This window comes from Parasteatoda tepidariorum, chromosome 8 (genome assembly GCF_982258835.1).
Source record: "Parasteatoda tepidariorum strain Cologne lab strain chromosome 8, Ptep-v5.0, whole genome shotgun sequence".
Taxonomy (NCBI): Eukaryota; Metazoa; Arthropoda; class Arachnida; order Araneae; family Theridiidae; genus Parasteatoda; species Parasteatoda tepidariorum.
This window is the reverse complement of record NC_141762.1, coordinates 90,266,760-90,290,623: the sequence shown is the minus strand read 5'-3', so window position 1 is coordinate 90,290,623 and position 23,864 is coordinate 90,266,760. Positions and strand designations below refer to the sequence as shown.

At 29.7% G+C, this 23,864-nt stretch overlaps 1 protein-coding gene across 3 annotated transcripts; it reads left to right on the top strand.

Annotated features, from left to right (window-relative positions):
* The first annotated feature begins 217 nt into the window (after positions 1-217).
* Tim17b (Translocase of the inner mitochondrial membrane 17b) lies at positions 218-23,596 on the top strand. Of its 3 annotated transcripts, none has more exons than XM_016048476.5 (7): positions 218-259; positions 2,386-2,485; positions 5,817-5,880; positions 7,327-7,455; positions 9,714-9,749; positions 11,591-11,665; positions 23,373-23,596. In XM_016048476.5, the coding sequence occupies exons 1-7, from the start codon at positions 234-236 to the stop codon at positions 23,444-23,446; spliced, it is 504 nt and encodes a 167-aa protein (XP_015903962.1). In that variant the 5' UTR covers positions 218-233; the 3' UTR covers positions 23,447-23,596. The 3 variants fall into 3 exon arrangements, with proteins under 3 accessions (XP_015903962.1, XP_087025458.1, XP_042903567.1); XM_087169332.1 differs by having other exon boundaries at positions 218-460; XM_043047633.2 differs by lacking the exon at positions 218-259 and adding an exon at positions 440-608.
* The last annotated feature ends 268 nt before the right edge of the window (positions 23,597-23,864 follow it).

The following is a 23,864-nucleotide window of genomic DNA, read 5'->3' as shown; positions in this document are numbered from 1 at the left end:
TTTTTGAATTTGAACATTTTAACTGTGTGGTTGGTGCACCCCGTGATACATTTCTCTAATCAGATTTCCTCGAGATTTATTGGGAATGCGTGAAACGCTTGCAAAAAAAACGGTCCTTTAGTTGCCTGAACATCTGCACTGCCCTCTGCAGGTCATTTTTTTGGTCTCGGTTTGAAAGAGTTATATTTTCTATTTTTATTTATTTTCTTTCTTTTGTATGACTTCGTCTCAAAATGGAAGAGTACGCACGTGAGCCATGGTATGAAAAAAAACAATATTGTCTTGTTCAATTTCCTTTCATTAAACTAATTACTTGCTAAAACTTTTCATATTCATGTAAATTTTAATTCAAACTTGTATTTCCTTAAAGTATAAAAATTTTCTTGCCGGCATGTTGGTTTGGTTGCATCATCTTCCCATCAATTCAACACAGAAGTTAAACACTGATATTATTATAAGTGTACGATTAATTGGATAAAATACAGTTAAAAAATTTCATGAAAATCACTACTAACATCTTCGTTAACTTTTTTTTTAAAATTTAGTTTATCTCAAAAGTTAGAGTAAAGGAAAATGCAAACTAAGATGATAGGACAAGCATATTTCAAGTAAATTGGGGAATATTTTCGTATCTTGGTCTGCCGCAGAATAACTGTCAAGGGGATACTTGATATTTTTCGTATTGTGCCAATTGCATTCTGAAACTTGCAATTTTTCGAAGAGAAAAAAATATTCGGAGGTTTGCCACGAAGATAAATTTGAGTTCCTTTTTTGGTCCTCTTCTATGGTGTTCTTTTTTTTAAAAGTTTTTGGCGTGCCGCTGCCCGAAAATTACCAAGACTCTGCAGCTATTTTATCGCTTTTGAAAAACGGCATCGTAAAAAAACGACCTAATCAAACGGGTTAACGTGTAGCCAAACCCTACGTTTAAAAAAAAAATAAAAATAAATGTGAGCTATTTCTTTAGCACCTTATTTGTAGTGGTGAGATTTCGGTATAGTGATTTGTGGCTGAATAATCACAAGTTTTGGCTATTTCTGGGCAACTGCCCTGGAGAAACTAAAAAAAAAAAAAAAACATCTCAGAAAGGGACAAACTTGAAGGGTATAACTCGTAGCCATCCCAGTTCAAACCTCCATGTTTTTTTTTTTATATAAAAAGTTTAAAAATTGGGATAGAATCGACTGAAAAAAGTTCTGAAAATATGATTAGTAACACCTGAAAAAACTATTATCAAACGCCTTGAAATTGCGAAAGAATAGTCATGAATCGAACATATCAAATAATTATGACGCAAATTTGAAATTCACATGTCCGAACAACATCATATTAAGAATATCAAATTTGAAAACGCTTGTGAGAAACTGAAAAATAACAGTTTTTTGAAAAAATTATCTTAAAACGACGCAACATTATGATAGAATCGATACGAATCGAACATATCAAATAGTGATAACTCTAATTTGAATTTTGACTGTTGTGATAACATCATGTTAAACATATCAGAATTTATAAAACCGTGTTAAAGGGCCAAAAAAAAATGATTAATAGTTAATGAAAAAATTATCATCAAACAACCTGAAATGATAATGGAACCATCACAGATCTAATGCTTCAAAGAAGTGATAGCTCAAGTTCAAAATGCACAGGTCATAACAACTTATTAAATATACAGTACAGAACCCGTTATCCGAATATCAAAAAACTGGAACGAAATTCGATAAATTTCCCATCATTTTTTTTAATAAAATTTTTTTTCTTCCTAAGATTAAGATTTAAGGATTTTTCTTTCTCGTTTGAAAGATACTTAATCATTAATGTATTACTTCATTTTTTTTTTCCTTTTAAGATTATTTCCAAATATTAATTTATTTTAGTTGATTTTAACAATAAAAAAAAACTGCTTTTTGTAGCGTAGCGATTCAGAAAACCAGAAAAATCAGTTATCCGGAACGATTGGGACCATTGCTATTCCAGATAACTGATTTTTCTGGTTATCCGGAATAGCGATGGTCCCAATCGTTCCGGATAATCGGTTCCCTACTGTATCAGAATTTGAAAAACCGTAGGGAAATAGTCGAGGGGAAAAAACAATTATGTCCAAAAGGCTATTTATTTCTGCTGAAAAAAGATCAGTAAACCATGTGGATTTACCAAAAGATAGGGGAGAATTTTTTATTCATAGAGCAAATGGGGTGCCCTGCCCCTAAGCAAATATGGCAATTTACTGGTCATTTGCTTGGATTCTTGGTAAGCTGTGATAATGCTGGGTTGTATACCATTTTATGTAAACACTAATTTGAATCCAGACTAGGATTCTTTAAGATTCTGTTGAAGTATGGGTGTTAGAAATTTAATTTTAATAAAAATGAAACTGTTTTTCAGCCCCTGGAGAATTGTAGATGATTGCGGTGGAGCTTTTACAATGGGCGCCATTGGTGGAGCTGTTTTCCAAAGCATAAAAGGGTTTAGAAATGCACCTTCGGTTAGTATAATTTAAATTGTATTTAGTTTATTTTCTCTTATAGTTTACTTTACTTTGTGTATTATAAAACACTAAAGTATCTTATGTATTTGTAATCCAATAAATTTATAGGTATAATTATGGAAAGTCCTACTAAAAAATTACCCTAATTTTACATCATGCATTCCAGTCTTGTCCAGGGTATCCGTGAACCTGGAAAGTCATGAATTTCGGTATTTAACAAAATTTGTCATGAAAAACAATTCTTTCTAAATTCTTCCTTTAAATTTTGATGTTCACATACACTACCCTACCATAATGGAAGAGACACTAATTTTTTAACATTTTTTTCAAGTTTCTCAATTAATACTGAAAGGATTATTTTGTAACTTTACAGGTGTTTAGCTCATGGGATTTTTTATAAACAATAAAGTTTAAAACTCTCAGGTTTGAGGGACCGACTATGAATTATGAGGCAAACAAGTATTTTTTAGCATCCTATGCCAAAAAAATCAAGCAATAAGCTTGTAAATTGTATTGAATACTTAGTTTGTTTTTTGCAATAACAGCATAAAATTTTATTAACTTAGCTTAATTATTATGGACATATTTATTAAAACTTGTTTTTATTTTCCTCACGTTTTTGGCTATAACTTCAAAAATATTGAATAAAATTAAGCAAAATTTTTGGTGAAATTCAAAATTAATAGCAATAAAATTATAAACAATTTTTTTTTATTAATTTTTCATGCGTGTGTAACATTAAAAAAACTAATTTAAATACTCATATCTTGTATAGTTTTTTTAAATTTGTTTTTTTTTTTTTTTTTTTTTTTTCAAATTTTAAACAATAATTTTGTTATTAATTTTGAATCGGTTCAAAGGTTTTGTTTACTTTTATAGTTATAACAAAAAGCTGAAAATAAGTATGTCCATAATCTATAAATAAGCTAGATTTACGAAATAAAATGCAGCTATCGAACTTATCAATTAAAGTAATTGATACAAATTACAAGCCTATTACTTGGTTTTTTGTGATAAGGTGATCAAGAATAATTGTTTTCTTTCGTGATTTATAATCGGTCCTTCAAACATTTGAAAGCTTTAAACCCATTTTGCTAAGTATGAAAAATCGCATGAACTAAACACCTGTAAAGTTACAAAATAGCCCTCTAAGCTAATCTTGAGAATTTTTTTTTTTAAAAATGTAAAAAACTGTACATGTCTCTTCCACAGGGTAGTGTATTTACACTCAAATAAATTTAATCTTAGAACCCAATCTTTTACTGATGGAGATTATTCTGTGTGCGACATAAACTAATGTGAAGTGAACCATATTGTGCATCTGTATTGTCATTGTGGAGTTGCTTAACATATATTTGACAATAAATCAGTTTTTGCTGCTTTCTTATATGGTTAAAAACTGAAATAGATATATTTGATTATTCACATGTTTTGCTTTATTAAAATTTTAAGAAAGGTAAACAGTTTCAATAAATGATCAATTGATTTAAAAATATGGTAATTTCCCACTACGTTTTTTATATTTTTTGTAATGATTTTGCTTTTAATTGGTCTTTTGCTATAGGAGTTAGAAAAATAGTGTAAGTGTCTGCAAATAAGCCATGTATGTATATTTATCATTGATTGTGAATTCTGTTGTGTTTTCAGAAAAGAGATACATGACAATTATTTTTTAAGCACTTCTGGAATCAATAATCAAACCTTAATTACAATTATTAATTTTCAAATTGTGAAATTTCAGAAATATGAGTTTAAGTTTACAAAGTAAGAGTTTTGCACTCAACCTTTTACTTGCTGAGCTGATGCTTTGTGAGTCAGAAAAAAGTGCAAAAGAAAGCATGTATTTATCATTTGATTATGCATTTAATTGTGTTTTCAAGAAGGAGATACATTACATCTATTTTAATCGCTTCAAATCCATACCTATTGAAATCTTAAATTTGAAACTTCAAACTAAATTCCGGAAAATGAACAACTTCTTAATTGTTCTAAGTTAACAAAAAGTTTTACTTGCTGAGAACTTTTATTGCAGTTATTAATTTTCAAATTATGAAATTTCAGAAATATGAGTTTACAAAGTTACTTAACCTTTTACTTGCTGAGCTGATGCTGTATCAGTCAGAAAAAAGTGCAAAAGAAAGCATGTATTTATTATTTGATTATGCATTAGTTGTTTTCAAGAAGGAGGTACAAGACAACTATTTAAATTGCTTCTGAAATAATGAAAACTGTACCTATTGTTTTGCACTCAACCTTTTACTTGCTGAGCTGGTGCTTGGTGAGTCAGAAAAAAGTGCAAAAGAAACCATGTATTTATTATTTGATTATACATTAGTTGTGTTTTCAAGTAGGAGGTACAAGACAACTATTTTAATTGCTTCTGAAATAATGAAAACTGTACCTATTGTTTTGCACTCAACCTTTTACTTGCTGAGCTGGTGCTTGGTGCGTCAGAAAAAAGTGCAAAAGAAACCATGTATTTATTATTTGATTATGCATTAGTTGTGTTTTCAAGAAGGAGGTACAAGACAATTAATTGTTTTTGAAATAATGAAAACTGTACCTATTGTTTTGCACTCAACCTTTTACTTGCTGAGCTAATGCTTGGTGCGTCAGAAAAAAGTGCAAAAGAAACCATGTATTTTTTATATGATTATGCATTAGTTGTGTTTTCAAGAAGGAGGTACAAGACAACTATTTTAATTGCTTCTGAAATAATGAAAACTGTACCTATTGTTTTGCACTCAACCTTTTACTTGCTGAGCTGGTGCTTGGTGAGTCAGAAAAACGTGCAAAAGAAACCATGTATTTATTATTTGATTATGCATTAGTTGTGTTTTCAAGAAGGAGGTACAAGACAACTATTTTAATTGCTTCTGAAATAATGAAAACTGTACCTATTGTTTTGCACTCAACCTTTTACTTGCTGAGCTGATGCTTTGTGAGTCAGAAAAAAGTGCAAAAGAAACTATGTATTTATCATTTGATTGCACATTAGTTGTGTTTTCAAGAAGGAGATACATGACAACTATTTTAATTGCTTCTGAAATAATCAAATCCATACCTATTGAAATCATAAATTTGAAACTTCAAACTAAATTCCAAAGTATGAACAACTTCTTATTTGTCCTAATTTTTAGTTTAATTTGTTTCCTGTAACTAGATTAACTTTAATTTTTTACTAATTAGCAACTTTATGCTCTGCCATAAATTGTATATGCAATGTTTTCTAAAAGAAGGATGTACCTAGATTTAATAGTATTACTTTAAAATCTTTTTGCATTTAAAAAAATATATTGATGCATAATATTTTGTTCAAATTACCTAGGGAACAACCAGAAGGCTTCAAGGTAGTTTAGCTGCAATAAAACAAAGAGCTCCTATTGTTGGAGGTAATTTTTTTTTTCTTTTTCAATACCCTGTTTTTAGTGATTTGCCATTAAAATATCTTATAAATTAGTATTAATATATAATTTTTCTTGCTGATCTCCGAAATCATGAGCTTGTTGAAGACTCTTATTTAGTAAATTTAGGTAAATAAATGGCAAATATCTTTAAATTAAATAAAATGGTAATGTTGAAACTGTTTTTTATTACAATGGAATTAATACCTTAAGATTCAGACATTGATATTATTTTTCTGATGATTGATTTAATATGAATCTTTATATTTTTAAAAAAAAAAATGTTTCGACTTGCACCCCTTTTTCAAAAGACTAATGTTTAAGGAGCCTTTTTTAATAAAAATGTTATTGATTTGCTACTTTATGCTAGTTTTCTTTCTAGTGCTTAAAGGTGCTTATTTTCGATAATCGTTTTTTAAAGCCCTTAAAGGTGCTTTTTTCATTGTTTGTTTTTAAAAAGTGCTTAATTTTCTCTTTACCCTGTTGATTTTTGCCACGTATTATGCAAAAAGACGCTGTTCATATTGTTCTATTCAATGTTTCCACAATTAATTTAACCCCAATATTTTTTTTTTTTGACATAACGTTTAAATCCGGATAAAATCGTCAATTGACAAAAACTTGCCAACCCTGCCTAATTGTATTTTTCGTTTTAAAAGGTGCTTATTTTTTGTTAAAAAATTTGGCTATGCACCCTGTTAAAAGTAGTTAAATAACCCAGCAGACTACTGAATTTTGCCAGTTCCTCCTGGTCTACTGGTTTAATTAAAATTCTCGTTTTTGTAAATTTTAGAAAATTCCCTTAAAATTGAGTAAGTTTCCTAAAAATATCCCCATTGAAATAGAATTTTTGTTCAAATTATTGCTTGCTTGCTTGAATATTTAAATAAGTATTAATGATACATAATGAAGTGAACCTCATTGGAAATCAGTTCAAAACTTCTTTTGTTCTAAAATTGTCAGTTTTTTTTTATTTAGAGCTCTCTTTTTAAATTAATTAAAAATATCTTTTTAACTATTTTTGATGAATTGAATGCCTATTAATATTTGAAATAATGAGAAAGCAGAATGCATAATATTGAAGTCTGTTTAATGTCAATCATAACTAGAGAATATTGTAGTTTTTCTATTTTGATGGCTATAAAAATCTCTACAATTCCCATGTGTAAAATATTTAGTTCATTAAGTAACAATTGTCATGCTGAAATTTATATTTTAGTAGAATCTACTGGATTTTTTTCCTATTCGTGTTAGCGGCTATGTTTCCACATCGAGGAACTTCCAAGATATTTGTTTTAAATGCATATTTAACTGCAAAATAAAAAATACATGCCTTTAAGGTGGAAATCAAATTTTTAAATATTTCTTATTTTGTACAGTTTTCAGTGATTTGTGTTAATTTATTATTTTCTTTCTGTTTAAATTTGCATTAAGGTAATTTTGCTGTTTGGGGAGGTGTCTTCTCAACTATTGACTGTACACTGGTTCATATGAGAAAAAAAGAGGATCCCTGGAATTCTATAGCAAGTGGTGCATTGACTGGTGCTATTTTAGCTGTCAGGAGTAAGAAATTTACATCTATACATATATATCTCTTTTCGAAAATTGTACTGTTAAATTTTTGTTGTCTGTCTATTGGCGTTTAATTTTGTGAAATTTAATACATGGTGCATAACGTTTTTAAAAACCTTTAAAGGAGCTTTTTTCATTGGGTGTTTTTAAAAAGTGCTTAATTTTCCCCTTTTTCAAAATGAGATTTTTTCTTCTTTACCATGTCGATTTTCGCCGCGTATTACACGAAAACGTGTGTTTCACATTGTTCAACATTTTCGCAATTCATTCAGCCACAATCTATTACGCCATACCGTCGGTCCATAGCGTATGAAGTGTCAATCATTTTACATGTTTGATGAAATACTTGCGAGTCCGCATGCGTGTCTACTGAGCTAGGTTCGGTGAGATTGTTGCAGCACTCAGAATGTGCAACTGCTGAATTTTGAAGAATATTCTCTATTTCAGGCTACATTTTACACCTTCTGATATCTTATCGAAAAATCCCTTGATCATTTTATAATGGCTAATATGATCAAGAAAAGAATTCTTTGTCAGAAATTAGTTATTTTATCATGATCATATAAAGTCTTTAAAAATTATTTTGCATTTTGTTAAGGTATATAGTGCTTAAAAATATTTTTTGAGTGCTTAAAAGGTACTTATTTTTTGTTGAAAAATTTGGCTATGCACCCTGTAATAGTATTGTACTTTAATAGTACTTGTGTCATTGGTTGAAAAAATAAAGAGCTCTATAAATAATTATGTCCAATTTTCGCCTAAACCCAGAATTTATGCCATGTTGTTAAAATTTTCAATAGTGGTATTTTTCTATTTTAGAGTTATTCGTATATAGACTGTTTCTCTAAATTTTCCAATGTTGAGAATAAGTGGATGAAACAAATCTCATGGAAATTCATATATTGAATTTTAGTTCAATTGAAATTTCGTGATTTGCTAAATGTATAAGTTTTTGGAAAATATTGTAATCGAATTGTCTGAAAGCTTAAATCCTAATGATATCAATAAAACTTTCTAAAATATCCAACACTTTCATACTTCCTTATAAATGTGGCATCGGTGGAAGGATACAATATAAGTTTTCTATGATGATGTGTTTAAGTCTTACGACGTTTGCTATAGTTTACGCATTTATGCATCTGTGATCAGTAGTTGTAAATGGCAAAAAATAGCAAAATTTATAATTGTTTTCTGAAGAGTAATTTTAAAAAAGAAATATTAATTTTTACAAAATTTCTAATTTTCAGATTGAAATATATTCCATAGCTGCCAACCCTTCTGCATTTTGCAGAAACTTTCTGCATTTTTACTTATTTTAGCTATTTTTTCCTCTTTTATGCGCAGAAGAGAAGTCTTCTGCATTTTACCCATCCGCCTGATAGCTAGTATAAGTCAGACGTCGCTGTTCCTCTTGTAATAGCCTTTGGCAGGCCGTAACTACATTTTTAATCAAGAATTAATAAATGAATATTGTACCACTGTATAAGTAGCTGGTCAAAAGTTTTTTTAAAAGATATTTCCTTTTTTGTTTTAAAAAAAGATGAGTATCTTCTGCATTTTTATAACTGGAGGTTGGCAGCTATGATATTCTAAGTGATGATATTCTTTTATAGTGTTTTGGTGATTCATCACCAAAACACTATAAAAGTTGAAATTCATTTCAAGATCTCTGTTATTTACCAGAGCTATTTTTCTAAGTTTAAAGTATTAAAAATATATATATTATTTTGGAGGAGTTTGATTTGGAAGAAAAAAAATACTAATCATTACAAAATAACTACTTTTTAAAGATTGAAATATATTCGAAAATAGTTTGAATAAAAGAGTTGCTTTTCTGTTGAGGGAAGTGTGAAATAATTTAGTCAAAAAAGTCAAAAGAATTATATAAAGATTTATTTGTTACTGTAATTATATATAAGGAAATGTGTGAGTTTATCCATCTCATTAGATGAGTCCTACATATTAAAGCTTGTCCTTTACATTAACTATTAGAAAGTAGTAAGAAAAATAAATATTACTACCATTAATTAAAAGTTGCTTTACATTTTATTTTTCTCATGGCTCTTAGACTATCCCAATCGACTCATGAAACCAAGAATTAGTATTAAATTTGATCATAAATAAATTTAATAACTTATTTTTAATAATCACTCAACTCATGTTTGAAATTTATTTTCGATTTTATGTGTGTAGATTTTGAATGTTAATGTAGATAATTTTACATATTCATAAACCATTTCCTTTTTCAGATGGAACTGGTGCAATGGTTGGCTCTGCTGTTATTGGTAAGATTTAATTTAATAAGTATTGTTACCATTATGAGTGGTATTTTGTAAATGATTCTTGTGTTCTTAATGTATAATTTTAATCTAATCTACTAGTTAAGTAAAATCTTTAAACCATTTTTTTTTTAGGTGCATATATTTATACTTCATTTTCAGGGCAAGTGCTTAAGACTTACCCTGTAATTAGCCTAATATCAAAAGTATTAACCAAGTTTCAAAATTCATTTCCAAAGGCAAATATTAATGTTTTTTAATGATTAATTTTTTACCGCTGAAAAACTTCAAATCAAAGTACATATTTACTATAAATTGAATTATTTTATAAAATTCAAATTTAGTCATTTTGCAGTTGGTAAAGTAGTATATGAGGATTGAATGGGAAAGAAAATAAAAAATGTAGAAGTTATTTGTCATCTTTGGGAGAGGTTACTTTTTGATAACTTCTTTGACTAAAGCAGTAATATAAAAATGAATCTGAAGCAACATTATGTTATTGTCACAAAAAAAGCATATTTTCTGCAACAAAAAAAAAGTTGGAATCTTGCTATACCACCCAATCTGTTTTATTGACACAAATTGTAGGGGAAATTTTGGCCTTGCTTTATTGCATAATCTTTCTTGTTGCTTGCCTTATCTAGAATTAATCTTATTGGTTATGAGGCGTTTACTGTAATTGGATTAAAAAAAATATGGGATTTGTTTTTAAAAAAATTTTTCCCTATGGCCATTTTTTTCCCCAGATCAACAACTATATATATATATATATAAATTTTTTGTAGAAAAATCTTTTGCAATATATATATATATATATATATATATATATATATATATATATATATATATATATATATATATATATATATATATATATTAACAAAACTAAATAATGAATCCAAATATATTCACTAATAATGAAATAATGTAACCAAATATATTCACTATTAATAAAATAATATTTCATGATAGACAATTATGTTAACTATCAACAGCATAGTTGGCAAAATGCTTTCGAGTTACATCTCTTTAATGCTGTCTATCTGAATTCTTTCTCCCAATATGTTGCTTATATAATGCTTGTAATAAGTTTTATATACAGAGTGTACTGCTTTCCTGCCTTATCTATTGGGACCGTATTTTCTAGATTAGGGTTGCTTCCCCTATTTTAAAAATCCAATTTTCTCAAAAGAAGAAAAAAAAAAAAGATTTGTTTATTCAAATAAAGTATGTTCTGGTGTCCAATTTCGTGACTTATTTTGTCTGTATGTAAGTGCCCATCCCTGATATAAGAGAACAAAAGTCATACTTGTGAAATTTAAAGGTCATCCTTTTATGAATTTTTCGTCATCCATATGGACAGCAGTATGCGACCATTTTTTATTAAATTTTACAGTTCAAAGCAGAGCTCAGCAAGCTATGAATACGTATTAAATCCCATATAATTTTTTTTTAGAAAAATTAAATATTTTTAATTTAAAAATCAAATATTTATTTACCCCCTGCAAAAATCTGAAAAATACAATTAATTTAAGAAACGTTAAAAGTGTTTATGGCTGTTTTGGTGAAGTAAAGACATTTGCTTGATTTTCCAAATACTTATTCTTGGATAGTTTGTTTTGTTTAGTGCAGAACTTCACCTGATGTTTATTAAAAATATCAGCCTTTGTGTGTCGTGACATGGTTTACCTAACCCAATTTGTCAGAACAGACTGTTATCAATAGCGACACAACAGAAATGTGTTGCATAGTTTTGGAACATACTTTGCATTTAATGAGTTCTTCTTTATCAAATTCTCCTGTACTTATCTATCATTGAAATAATTATTTAATATGTTTGTCTTCAGGTGGTGTCCTTCTTGCACTGATTGAAGGTGTAGGCATCTTATTTACTCGTTATTCAGCAGAACAATTTAAACCAAGTAAGTAATTTATCAGTTCCATATAATTAGAATTCCTTGAATTAGAAAAATGGGCAGCAGCTTATTTAAAAGATTATTTTTAATTTGTTTTCCAATAGTTAATTTTAAGTTGTTAGTAAAAGTCGATTTTTTTTTAGTAGTAGTATTTTGCTCTAAGATTGTGTTGGTTTTCCAATTTGAAAATTCTAGAGTTAAGTTTTTCGGTTAATCATGTTACCATTTATCTATTTTCACAATTTAGTTGTAGAAATCATTTTGCTTAATTTTATTCACGGTAATAACAACAGTACATATTCTGTTGTCTTCTGCCACGCTAGTTAACTATTCTGTTGACTTAGGGCCAGAATTGAAGACTACATCAAAAGATCCCTCATAGAAAACAGTTCTGTCTAAATGATATTTTCTGTGCCGAAACAGGGAGACAAATGATTTCAGAAATTTATTTCATGCTGTTCACTTTAGAGTGTATTTTGCATAGCTGCCACTAATTCACCATTATCTGTTTTCACAATAAATCATTTTGTTTAATTTTATTCGCCGTTTTATCAGCAGTACATATTCTGTTGTCTTCTGCCACGCTAGTTCAACTATTCTGTTGACTTAGGGCCAGAATTGAAGACTACATCAAAAGATCCCTCATAGAAAACAGTTCTGTCTAAATGATATTTTCTGCGCCGAAAGAGGGAGACAAATGATTTCTGAAATTTAACTTCATGCTGTTCACTATAGAGTGCGTATTTTGCATAGCTGCCGGTCATTCACCATTTATCTATTTTCGCAATAAATAATTTTGCTTAATTTTATTCACGGTTATATCAGCAGTACATATTCTGTTGTCTTCTGCCACGCTAGTTCAACTATTCTGTTGACTTAGGGCCAGAATTGAAGACTACATCAAAAGATCCCTCATAGAAAACAGTTCTGTCTAAATGATATTTTCTGTGCCGAACCAGGGAGACAAATGATTTCTGGAATTTCATTTCATGCTGTTCACTATAGAGTGCGTATTTTGCATAGCTGCCGGTCATTCACCATTTATCTATTTTAGCAATAAATAATTTTGCTTAATTTTATTCACGGTTATATCAGCAGTACATATTCTGTTGTCTTCTGCCACGCTAGTTCAACTATTCTGTTGACTTAGGGCCAGAATTGAAGACTACATTAAAAGATCCCTCATAGAAAACAGTTCTGTCTAAATGATATTTTCTGTGCCGAAAGAGGGAGACAAATGATTTCTGAAATTTAACTTCATGCTGTTCACTATAGAGTGCGTATTTTGCATAGCTGCCGGTCATTCACCATTTATCTATTTTCGCAATAAATAATTTTGCTTAATTTTATTCACGGTTATATCAGCAGTACATATTCTGTTGTCTTCTGCCACGCTAGTTCAACTATTCTGTTGACTTAGGGCCAGAATTGAAGACTACATCAAAAGATCCCTCATAGAAAACAGTTCTGTCTAAATGATATTTTCTGTGCCGAAAGAGGGAGACAAATGATTTCTGAAATTTAACTTCATGCTGTTCACTATAGAGTGCGTATTTTGCATAGCTGCCGGTCATTCACCATTTATCTATTTTCGCAATAAATAATTTTGCTTAATTTTATTCACGGTTATATCAGCAGTACATATTCTGTTGTCTTCTGCCGCTAGTTCAACTATTCTGTTGACTTAGGGCCAGAATTGAAGACTACATTAAAAGATCCCTCATAGAAAACAGTTCTGTCTAAATGATATTTTCTGTGCCGAAAGAGGGAGACAAATGATTTCTGAAATTTAACTTCATGCTGTTCACTATAGAGTGCGTATTTTGCATAGCTGCCGGTCATTCACCATTTATCTATTTTCGCAATAAATAATTTTGCTTAATTTTATTCACGGTTATATCAGCAGTACATATTCTGTTGTCTTCTGCCACGCTAGTTCAACTATTCTGTTGACTTAGGGCCAGAATTGAAGACTACATCAAAAGATCCCTCATAGAAAACAGTTCTGTCTAAATGATATTTTCTGTGCCGAAAGAGGGAGACAAATCATTTCTGAAATTTAACTTCATGCTGTTCACTATAGAGTGTTTATTTTGCATAGCTGCCGGTCATTCACCATTTATCTATTTTCACAATAAATCATTTTGTTTAATTTTATTCACGGTTATATCAGCAGTACATATTCTGTTGTCTTCTGCCACGCTAGTTCAACTATTCTGTTGACTTAGGGCCAGAATTGAAGACTACATTAAAAGATCCCTTATAGAAAACAGTTCTGTCTAAATGATATTTTCTGTGCCGAAAGAGGGAGACAAATGATTTCTGAAATTTAACTTCATGCTGTTCACTATAGAGTGCGTATTTTGCATAGCTGCCGGTCATTCACCATTTATCTATTTTCGCAATAAATAATTTTGCTTAATTTTATTCACGGTTATATCAGCAGTACATATTCTGTTGTCTTCTGCCGCTAGTTCAACTATTCTGTTGACTTAGGGCCAGAATTGAAGACTACATTAAAAGATCCCTCATAGAAAACAGTTCTGTCTAAATGATATTTTCTGTGCCGAAAGAGGGAGACAAATGATTTCTGAAATTTAACTTCATGCTGTTCACTATAGAGTGCGTATTTTGCATAGCTGCCGGTCATTCACCATTTATCTATTTTCGCAATAAATAATTTTGCTTAATTTTATTCACGGTTATATCAGCAGTACATATTCTGTTGTCTTCTGCCACGCTAGTTCAACTATTCTGTTGACTTAGGGCCAGAATTGAAGACTACATCAAAAGATCCCTCATAGAAAACAGTTCTGTCTAAATGATATTTTCTGTGCCGAAAGAGGGAGACAAATGATTTCTGAAATTTAACTTCATGCTGTTCACTATAGAGTGCGTATTTTGCATAGCTGCCGGTCATTCACCATTTATCTATTTTCGCAATAAATAATTTTGCTTAATTTTATTCACGGTTATATCAGCAGTACATATTCTGTTGTCTTCTGCCACGCTAGTTCAACTATTCTGTTGACTTAGGGCCAGAATTGAAGACTACATTAAAAGATCCCTTATAGAAAACAGTTCTGTCTAAATGATATTTTCTGTGCCGAAAGAGGGAGACAAATGATTTCTGAAATTTAACTTCATGCTGTTCACTATAGAGTGCGTATTTTGCATAGCTGCCGGTCATTCACCATTTATCTATTTTCGCAATAAATAATTTTGCTTAATTTTATTCACGGTTATATCAGCAGTACATATTCTGTTGTCTTCTGCCGCTAGTTCAACTATTCTGTTGACTTAGGGCCAGAATTGAAGACTACATTAAAAGATCCCTCATAGAAAACAGTTCTGTCTAAATGATATTTTCTGTGCCGAAAGAGGGAGACAAATGATTTCTGAAATTTAACTTCATGCTGTTCACTATAGAGTGCGTATTTTGCATAGCTGCCGGTCATTCACCATTTATCTATTTTCGCAATAAATAATTTTGCTTAATTTTATTCACGGTTATATCAGCAGTACATATTCTGTTGTCTTCTGCCACGCTAGTTCAACTATTCTGTTGACTTAGGGCCAGAATTGAAGACTACATCAAAAGATCCCTCATAGAAAACAGTTCTGTCTAAATGATATTTTCTGTGCCGAAAGAGGGAGACAAATGATTTCTGAAATTTAACTTCATGCTGTTCACTATAGAGTGCGTATTTTGCATAGCTGCCGGTCATTCACCATTTATCTATTTTCGCAATAAATAATTTTGCTTAATTTTATTCACGGTTATATCAGCAGTACATATTCTGTTGTCTTCTGCCACGCTAGTTCAACTATTCTGTTGACTTAGGGCCAGAATTGAAGACTACATCAAAAGATCCCTCATAGAAAACAGTTCTGTCTAAATGATATTTTCTGTGCCGAAAGAGGGAGACAAATGATTTCTGAAATTTAACTTCATGCTGTTCACTATAGAGTGCGTATTTTGCATAGCTGCCGGTCATTCACCATTTATCTATTTTCGCAATAAATAATTTTGCTTAATTTTATTCACGGTTATATCAGCAGTACATATTCTGTTGTCTTCTGCCACGCTAGTTCAACTATTCTGTTGACTTAGGGTAGGGGTGCACAACCTTTTTGAGAGAAGGGCCACTTGCACAGCAGGTTGGCTAACGAAGGGCCGCACATGTATTTAGTCTTGTTAATGACAAATGTAGTAATGTTTATTTAAACATTAGCGTTCCATTTTTTTTATCAATAAACTTAGCAATATCAATAACTTAGTAGTGTTCCATTATTTGAATTCATTCAAAAATAAAAAAACTTACACTTTTTTTTGACAAAAAAAAAAACTTGCTATTTTTATCATATGAACATAGATTTTTCAAAATAAATAAACAGTGAAGAAAAGAATTTTTTTTTTTATCATATCATACAATACCAAAATTCATTTCAGAATTAAATTCTAATAAATAAAAAAAAACTGCAATGCCCACAGAATGAAAGTAGGAAAAAGTTTAGTCATATTTAAGTATTATAAATTCAAATTAAATATTTTAATTGAAGAAAATTTATAGGTTTTAAACAAAAGTCTAAAATAAAAAAACTGTGATAGTTCAAAATAAAATTCAATGCTTATTTTGTAATGTACTTTATTATTTTATTTTATTAATTATTAAATTTTTTTATATCGTAAACATTTTCCTTTTTTTTTATCGAAAAAGATCACTTAAGCAACAAAAAATTGAAATCTTAAACTACAAACAGTGAGCAGTTTAAAAATTCACGTTTTCTGCCACTTCATGAATTTCTCAAGTTGAAATAACATTGCATTTAAATTAGGGATGTAACAAGTATTATGGACATTCTGTGAAAAATTCAGTTGGTTGAACGATCAGTCAAATATTTGGCAGAATATTTTTTAGAAATGTATTTTTCTAAGTTTTTTTTATTTTTGAATTTTTATAGATATTATTTTTTTTTAAAATTATAATCAGACAAGTCAATTTTGTCATTTTTTCGATACTTTGAGAATTGAGAATGATTTTTTTCCATTTTTTGCTGCTTTTATTATAACCCAGCATTTTAACAGAACGTCTCATACTATTAATTTATTATCACTCTTTCCCTGTACTGTAATGTAAATAACCAGTAACATAGAAAAGTGTGATTTTCAGTATTAAAGTTTTGTTTCAGGAACTAAGAAAAAGTTGTTTTTTCTGTTTTTCTTTTTTTAGGCATTCTTATTATAACTCAGCATTTTTTTAAAAAATAAAGTTACTAATAAAGTTTATTTAATAGCAATTTTTTTTCTTCTAAAATTATGACAATGAGAAAAATTTAAATTGAGATTTTCGGCATAAGTTTTTCATTTTAAAAATTCTATCTTTTTATTTTCTTTAAATAAAAAAAAAAATTTTTAGACGTTATCATTATAACGCAGTAATTTTTAATAGCATTTCTGATGACTTAATTCTTTTTTCTTGGCTTTTTCTGGTAATTGAAAAACTGAGATGCTAAGCTTTAAAAAATTTTTTCAAAAATTAAGATTGATTTTTATGTTCTCTGTTTCGCTTTTCGACATTTTCAAAAACGTTCTTGATAGACAAAAACGTTCTTTTTAGAGTTAATTTATGAATACGCTTTTCCAGGAAATATTATTCTGAGTCATTAAAATTTTAGTTTCTGTGTTTAGTAGCAGTAAAAGATTTTGCTATTTGGCCCGAAGTGTACGGCATTCAGTCGATTTTTTCTTCTTTTTTTTGCCGAATATTTGGTTTTTGACCAAATCACAATTCATTACCACATTCGACCGAATCATATTATAATAACGAAGGAAATAAAAACGAAGGAAAAATAACTAGGATTTACGATAAATTTGTACCGGAATACCGTATCAAAAAGTGATTATTTAATTGCGCGATTAACAATCACGTGTCGTAATAACATCATAATTAAATAACGGGATCGTCAAAATCATGTGGAAAAATATAGAAATAATTGGGAAAAAATATATTTATGTTGAACTCAGCACGAATAAAGTGTGTCAAATGCATGATTTAAAATTTGCATGTCGTAATAGAATAATTGGAATTTTTTATAACACGTAGGAACGCATAGCAATAACTGCCGAAAAAAATTGCTGAAAAAAAAAAGAAAGAATTGCAAAAAAAAAAAAAGATAAAAAATCACTTAGATTTAAGATGAAATCGTCACAAATAAAGTGCACGAAAAGTGATTAGTTAAATTTGCGATATGAAACTCGCATCGTAATAAAAATTTGGAATTTTCGAAATCACGTAGAAAAGCGGAAATAACTGATTAAAAAAAATCATTTATATTTACTATAAAATCGGCTTAACGAAAGCACGTTAAACGTACATTTACTAAAGAATCTGTTAAAATTGATTGTGTCAAAACGTGATGACTTAAAAATGCGATTAAAAATTGCCATTTTTAAAAAAAAAATTTTTGTGTTTAGAAGCTCTCGCGGGCCGCACTTCAGTAGTCGAAGGGCCGCATTTGGCCCGCGGGCCGCAGGTTGTGCACCCCTAACTTAGGGCCAGAATTGAAGACTACATTAAAAGATCCCTCATAGAAAACAGTTCTGTCTAAATGATATTTTCTGTGCCGAAAGAGGGAGACAAATGATTTCTGAAATTTAATTTCATGCTGTTCACTATAGAGTGTTTATTTTGCATAGCTGCCGGTCATTCACCATTTATCTATTTTCACAATAAATCATTTTGTTTAATTTTATTCATTGTTATATCAGCAGTACATATTCTGTTGTCTTCTGCCACGCTAGTTCAACTATTCTGTTGACTTAGGGCCAGAATTGAAGACTACATCAAAAGATCCCTCATAGAAAACAGTTCTGTCTAAATGATATTTTCTGTGCCGAAAGAGGGAGACAAATGATTTCTGAAATTTAACTTCATGCTGTTCACTATAGAGTGCGTATTTTGCATAGCTGCCGGTCATTCACCATTTATCTATTTTCGCAATAAATAATTTTGCTTAATTTTATTCACGGTTATATCAGCAGTACATATTCTGTTGTCTTCTGCCACGCTAGTTCAACTATTCTGTTGACTTAGGGCCAGAATTGAAGACTACATCAAAAGATCCCTCATAGAAAACAGTTCTGTCTAAATGATATTTTCTGTGCCGAAAGAGGGAGACAAATGATTTCTGAAATTTGACTTCATGCTGTTCACTATAGAGTGCGTATTTTGCATAGCTGCCGGTCATTCACCATTTATCTATTTTCGCAATAAATAATTTTGCTTAATTTTATTCACGGTTATATCAGCAGTACATATTCTGTTGTCTTCTGCCACGCTAGTTCAACTATTCTGTTGACTTAGGGCCAGAATTGAAGACTACATTAAAAGATCCCTCATAGAAAACAGTTCTGTCTAAATGATATTTTCTGTGCCGAAAGAGGGAGACAAATGATTTCTGAAATTTAATTTCATGCTGTTCACTATAGAGTGTTTATTTTGCATAGCTGCCGGTCATTCACCATTTATCTATTTTCACAATAAATCATTTTGTTTAATTTTATTCATTGTTATATCAGCAGTACATATTCTGTTGTCTTCTGCCACGCTAGTTCAACTATTCTGTTGACTTAGGGCCAGAATTGAAGACTACATTAAAAGATCCCTTATAGAAAACAGTTCTGTCTAAATGATATTTTCTGTGCCGAAAGAGGGAGACAAATGATTTCTGGAATTTCATTTCATGCTGTTCACTATAGAGTGTGTATTTTGCATAGCTGCCGGTCATTCACCATTTATCTATTTTCACAATAAATCATTTTGTTTAATTTTATTCATTGTTATATCAGCAGTACATATTCTGTTGTCTTCTGCCACGCTAGTTCAACTATTCTGTTGACTTAGGGCCAGAATTGAAGACTACATTAAAAGATCCCTTATAGAAAACAGTTCTGTCTAAATGATATTTTCTGTGCCGAAAGAGGGAGACAAATGATTTCTGGAATTTCATTTCATGCTGTTCACTATAGAGTGTGTATTTTGCATAGCTGCCGGTCATTCACCATTTATCTATTTTCACAATAAATCATTTTGTTTAATTTTATTCATTGTTATATCAGCAGTACATATTCTGTTGTCTTCTGCCACGCTAGTTCAACTATTCTGTTGACTTAGGGCCAGAATTGAAGACTACATTAAAAGATCCCTTATAGAAAACAGTTCTGTCTAAATGATATTTTCTGTGCCGAAAGAGGGAGACAAATGATTTCTGGAATTTCATTTCATGCTGTTCACTATAGAGTGTGTATTTTGCATAGCTGCCGGTCATTCACCATTTATCTATTTTCACAATAAATCATTTTGCTTAATTTTATTCACGGTTATAACAACATTACATATTCTGTTGTCTTCTGCCACGCTAGTTCAACTATTCTGTTGACTTAGGGCCAGAATTGAAGACTACATTAAAAGATCCCTTATAATAGAAAACAGTTCTGTCTAGATGACATTTTCTGTGCCGAAAGAGGGAGACGAATGATTTTATATCATGCTGTTCACTACAGTGTGTGTATTTTGCATAGCTGCCGATCATTCCAATTTTCTAGCCTTCCGAAAATTAAATTTTTTGTCAAATTACCCCAGTAAATCCGTGAAATTCAGGAGACTTTCTGTGTCTTGAAAAGTTAGGAAATTAATTCATTTCTCAGGAGATTTATTCTTTCATTGAATTGGAAAAGGCCTCTCCCGAGCAAGAGCACTTTTGTTTTGTTAGAACCAATTGTTTGTTTTGCTCAATTAATTTCAATTGGTGGGCTTAAAACGTGCCTTTCTCTGTCATCTACTTGCACGAACAGCATTTTTTTTTTCCTATGGTGGAAATCTGTTAATATGTTAATAGAAGTTTTTATGTTAATAGAAATATAAAAAATTCTTCTTCTTTGAAACAAGATTCATTTTTTTTCTATCTGCGATTCCTCTTCATGCAGTGTGAAAATTACATGCAATTTAAAATCACTCATGGCCATTCAAGATCACTTGATTTTAAAACTAAACTTCATGATTTGAGGTTTAATAATCATGTATTGCAATTTTTATCTCATATGGCGATTTGTATTTTTGCTATTTTAAAATCAGATATTGTGGTTATCATTTACATGTTTTAAAAATTACACATCTTGATTAATATTCACTAGATTTAAGAATCAAACATCTTGATTCATATCCATGCAACTTGAAAATTAAACATTATGCTTCGTACGTTGGATTTAGAAATAAAACTACATGTTTCGTATTCACACGATTTAAAATTGCATACTAAGATTCATATTTATAATATTTAAGGGGGAAAACACACATGTTGAAATTCGTGTTCGCACAATTTAAAAGACATTTAAATTGCTATTCACTATTATCCGATTTAGAATTTGCGCATTGAGATTTGTATTCACATGATTTGAAAATTTAACATCATGATTTGTATTTATGTGACACATCGCCATTCAAGATTTTAGAATTTAAAAAGCCAAACGTTGAGATTCAATCAAGTATTTTGAAAAGTCATACATTGTGGTTTAAAAATCGAATATCACGAATCATATTCTTGCCATTTTGAAATCACTTTTTTTAAGTCTCACTATTATAAGATCAAGCATCGTTATTCATATCTTCACCGTTAAAAAACTTGCAATGCGATTCATATTTATATGATTTAAAAATTATGTATTTATAGGATTTATTCTTAAAGAGTTAGCAATAACTGATTCTATGGATATACAGCTGAAAAATATTAAGTTTTGTGTCTAGCCTACTTATAATAGAAATTTATCAATTTCTTATTTTTAGAAATTTTAATTTCAAATTATAATTTTCTAAACTCAAAACTTGATTTTAACTCATGAATATATATGATGTACCCTCTATGTGCTTTTTTTTCCTTGCTAAAATTTCAATTTTCCCCCCTTTCTTTATGCAGTTACATTTACTCCTGTAGTATTATTTTCTTACTGGAGTCATTGCTGCTATATAAAAAAATACCTGATATTTTTGCAGGAAAAAAATTGTATGTAGGAATTTTAATAAAATTTCTTCTTTGTTTGTAATAGATTTCACCCAATAGTTTTTTGCTATTGCTTGTAAGAGTAATTTTTACATGTACGTATTAATAATAAGCTCTGCATTCTTAATTCAGGAAAAATTGATCCATTGGTTGGGGAGTTTCAAGATGAGAATCGCTATCAGTTTTATCACTGAGTTTCTTTCAGTTAGGGAAGGTTAAATATGGGAAGCTTTTACTTGTATTATGTAAGATAGCATTTCCTCACAGTAATTTGGCCTTTAAGCAAATTTTCAGTCAAATCAAAAAGAATAAAATTGATTTTGGAATTTCCTTGGATTCAGACACATAGCAGTTTTAACTAATAGGTTGGATAGAACTAAACCTTGTTATCAGCCGTTATTTGCCGCTGACTTCTCAATAAAAAATATTAAAAAAAATGTTGAATCATCTACGCCTAGTCCAAATAAATTAACCTAGATTTTTTTAAATTTAATATTTCAGTTTTCATTATTTGTTCTTAATTTATTTCTCTCGACTGTGTAAAAAAAATCTATTGTTCCTTATTATTGCATATCTGAAATGTATAAGAAATATATTGATTATTTTGCTATAGGTAAATAAATATGATTTATTACGATACATATAAATTAATGCATGTGATGTGTTGCATTTATGCATTAGTATATAATTAGTTCAAAATGTTTTTCCAGCTTTGTGTTCCTATTTTTGTTTTTACAAATTGACAGCTATGATTTTGCATTGTCTTCTGCCACGCTAGTTCAATAATGCTGTTGAACTGGGGCCAGAATTGAAGACTATATTAAGAGATCCCTCATAGAAAACAGTTGTGTCTAAATGACATTTTCTGTGCCGAACGAGGGAAACACATATGATTTTAGATATAAAACTATCTCATTCTGTTCTCTATGATTTCTGCCTTGCTGGTTCAATAATGCTACTCATCTGGGATCAGAATTAAAGCATACAAAAGATTCGATATAGAAAACAGTTGTGTCTAAGTTTAAAAGAAAAAAAATTTGGGGAAATTTTTTTTTTCCAATACATTTTTAGAACTTTCTTCTTATTAGTAAAATATAAATGTAGTTCATTTGAAAATTGAACTAAACTGGTTCATTTGTGTGAAAATATTTTCACACAACATTTGTTGTAGAAACATACATGAGATTCTTTTGACTTATTGCCAGACTTTCCAAACTTTAAAGGTGAGAACATAATAAAAGTACATGCTATGTTAAAAGGCAAATTTTAATGTTTCAACATTATTTTGTTCTCCTTAATTATGATATGTATAGAAGCTTAACAATTTGTTTGCCTGTTGATATACACAAATAATAATAAGTATGTAAATTTCAATATTTATTTTTATTTATTTATTTTTGAGTAAAATAGTTTCACATGTTTTTTTTTTTTTATTAATTTGAGTTATTAGGTATTTTCAGACTCTTTGTTTTTTTTCTTACTCTCAGGCCTCTAGAAAAGGTAATGTTTATCTTGTGCTGCATAATGTTCTTAATTCCACCTTGTGGAATAATTTCAAAAGTTTTGGAATATCAAGCCTAGTACTTGGGTTATTTTCTCTTTTTTTGTCTTGTGTATTTGCTTAAACCTTAATATGTAATTTCGTTTTTTCTAGTGAACCCCCAAATGGAAGATCCATCTCAGTTAAATACAGGAGGTATATTTGGTGGTGCAGCAAATCCACAATGAGTGTTATATTGTAGATACGTGTATGAATATTCATCCTTTCATCTGTAGTAAAATATTGTACAGTTTTATTAAAGGGCATACCATTATGGAATGCATTATCATTTATTATGCATTGTAATATATATATAATAAATTGTTGTTAAATGATTCTACTTTGTCTCATGCTTTGAAATTAACTTTTGGCTATAGCAGTTATACTTAATATTTTCTAAAGATTAATTTTTTTTACCAATTTAAAAACTAAGTTTTCTGACATATCAAATTCAAATATTATATTTAAAGATACAGCTAAGATGTTGACTAATGGTTATAGTCCTATTCTAGAAATTGTTCTTTTCACAAACTTCTTTTTTTTTTAGAGAGAGACTGAAAAATCATCCTGAAGTAGCATTCATTCTAAAACAATTAAAGAAAAATA

What these genes read in the sequence shown, in the direction of transcription:
- Tim17b (XM_043047633.2), top strand. Translation starts at nt 574, where the DNA reads ATGCAAACTAAGATGATAGGACAAGCATATTTCAA. An exon ending in ATAGGACAAGCATATTTCAA is followed by an intron (nt 609 to 2,385) that starts GTAAATTGGGGA and finishes ACTGTTTTTCAG; the next exon opens with CCCCTGGAGAATTGTAGATG. An exon ending in GGTTTAGAAATGCACCTTCG is followed by an intron (nt 2,486 to 5,816) that starts GTTAGTATAATT and finishes CAAATTACCTAG; the next exon opens with GGAACAACCAGAAGGCTTCA.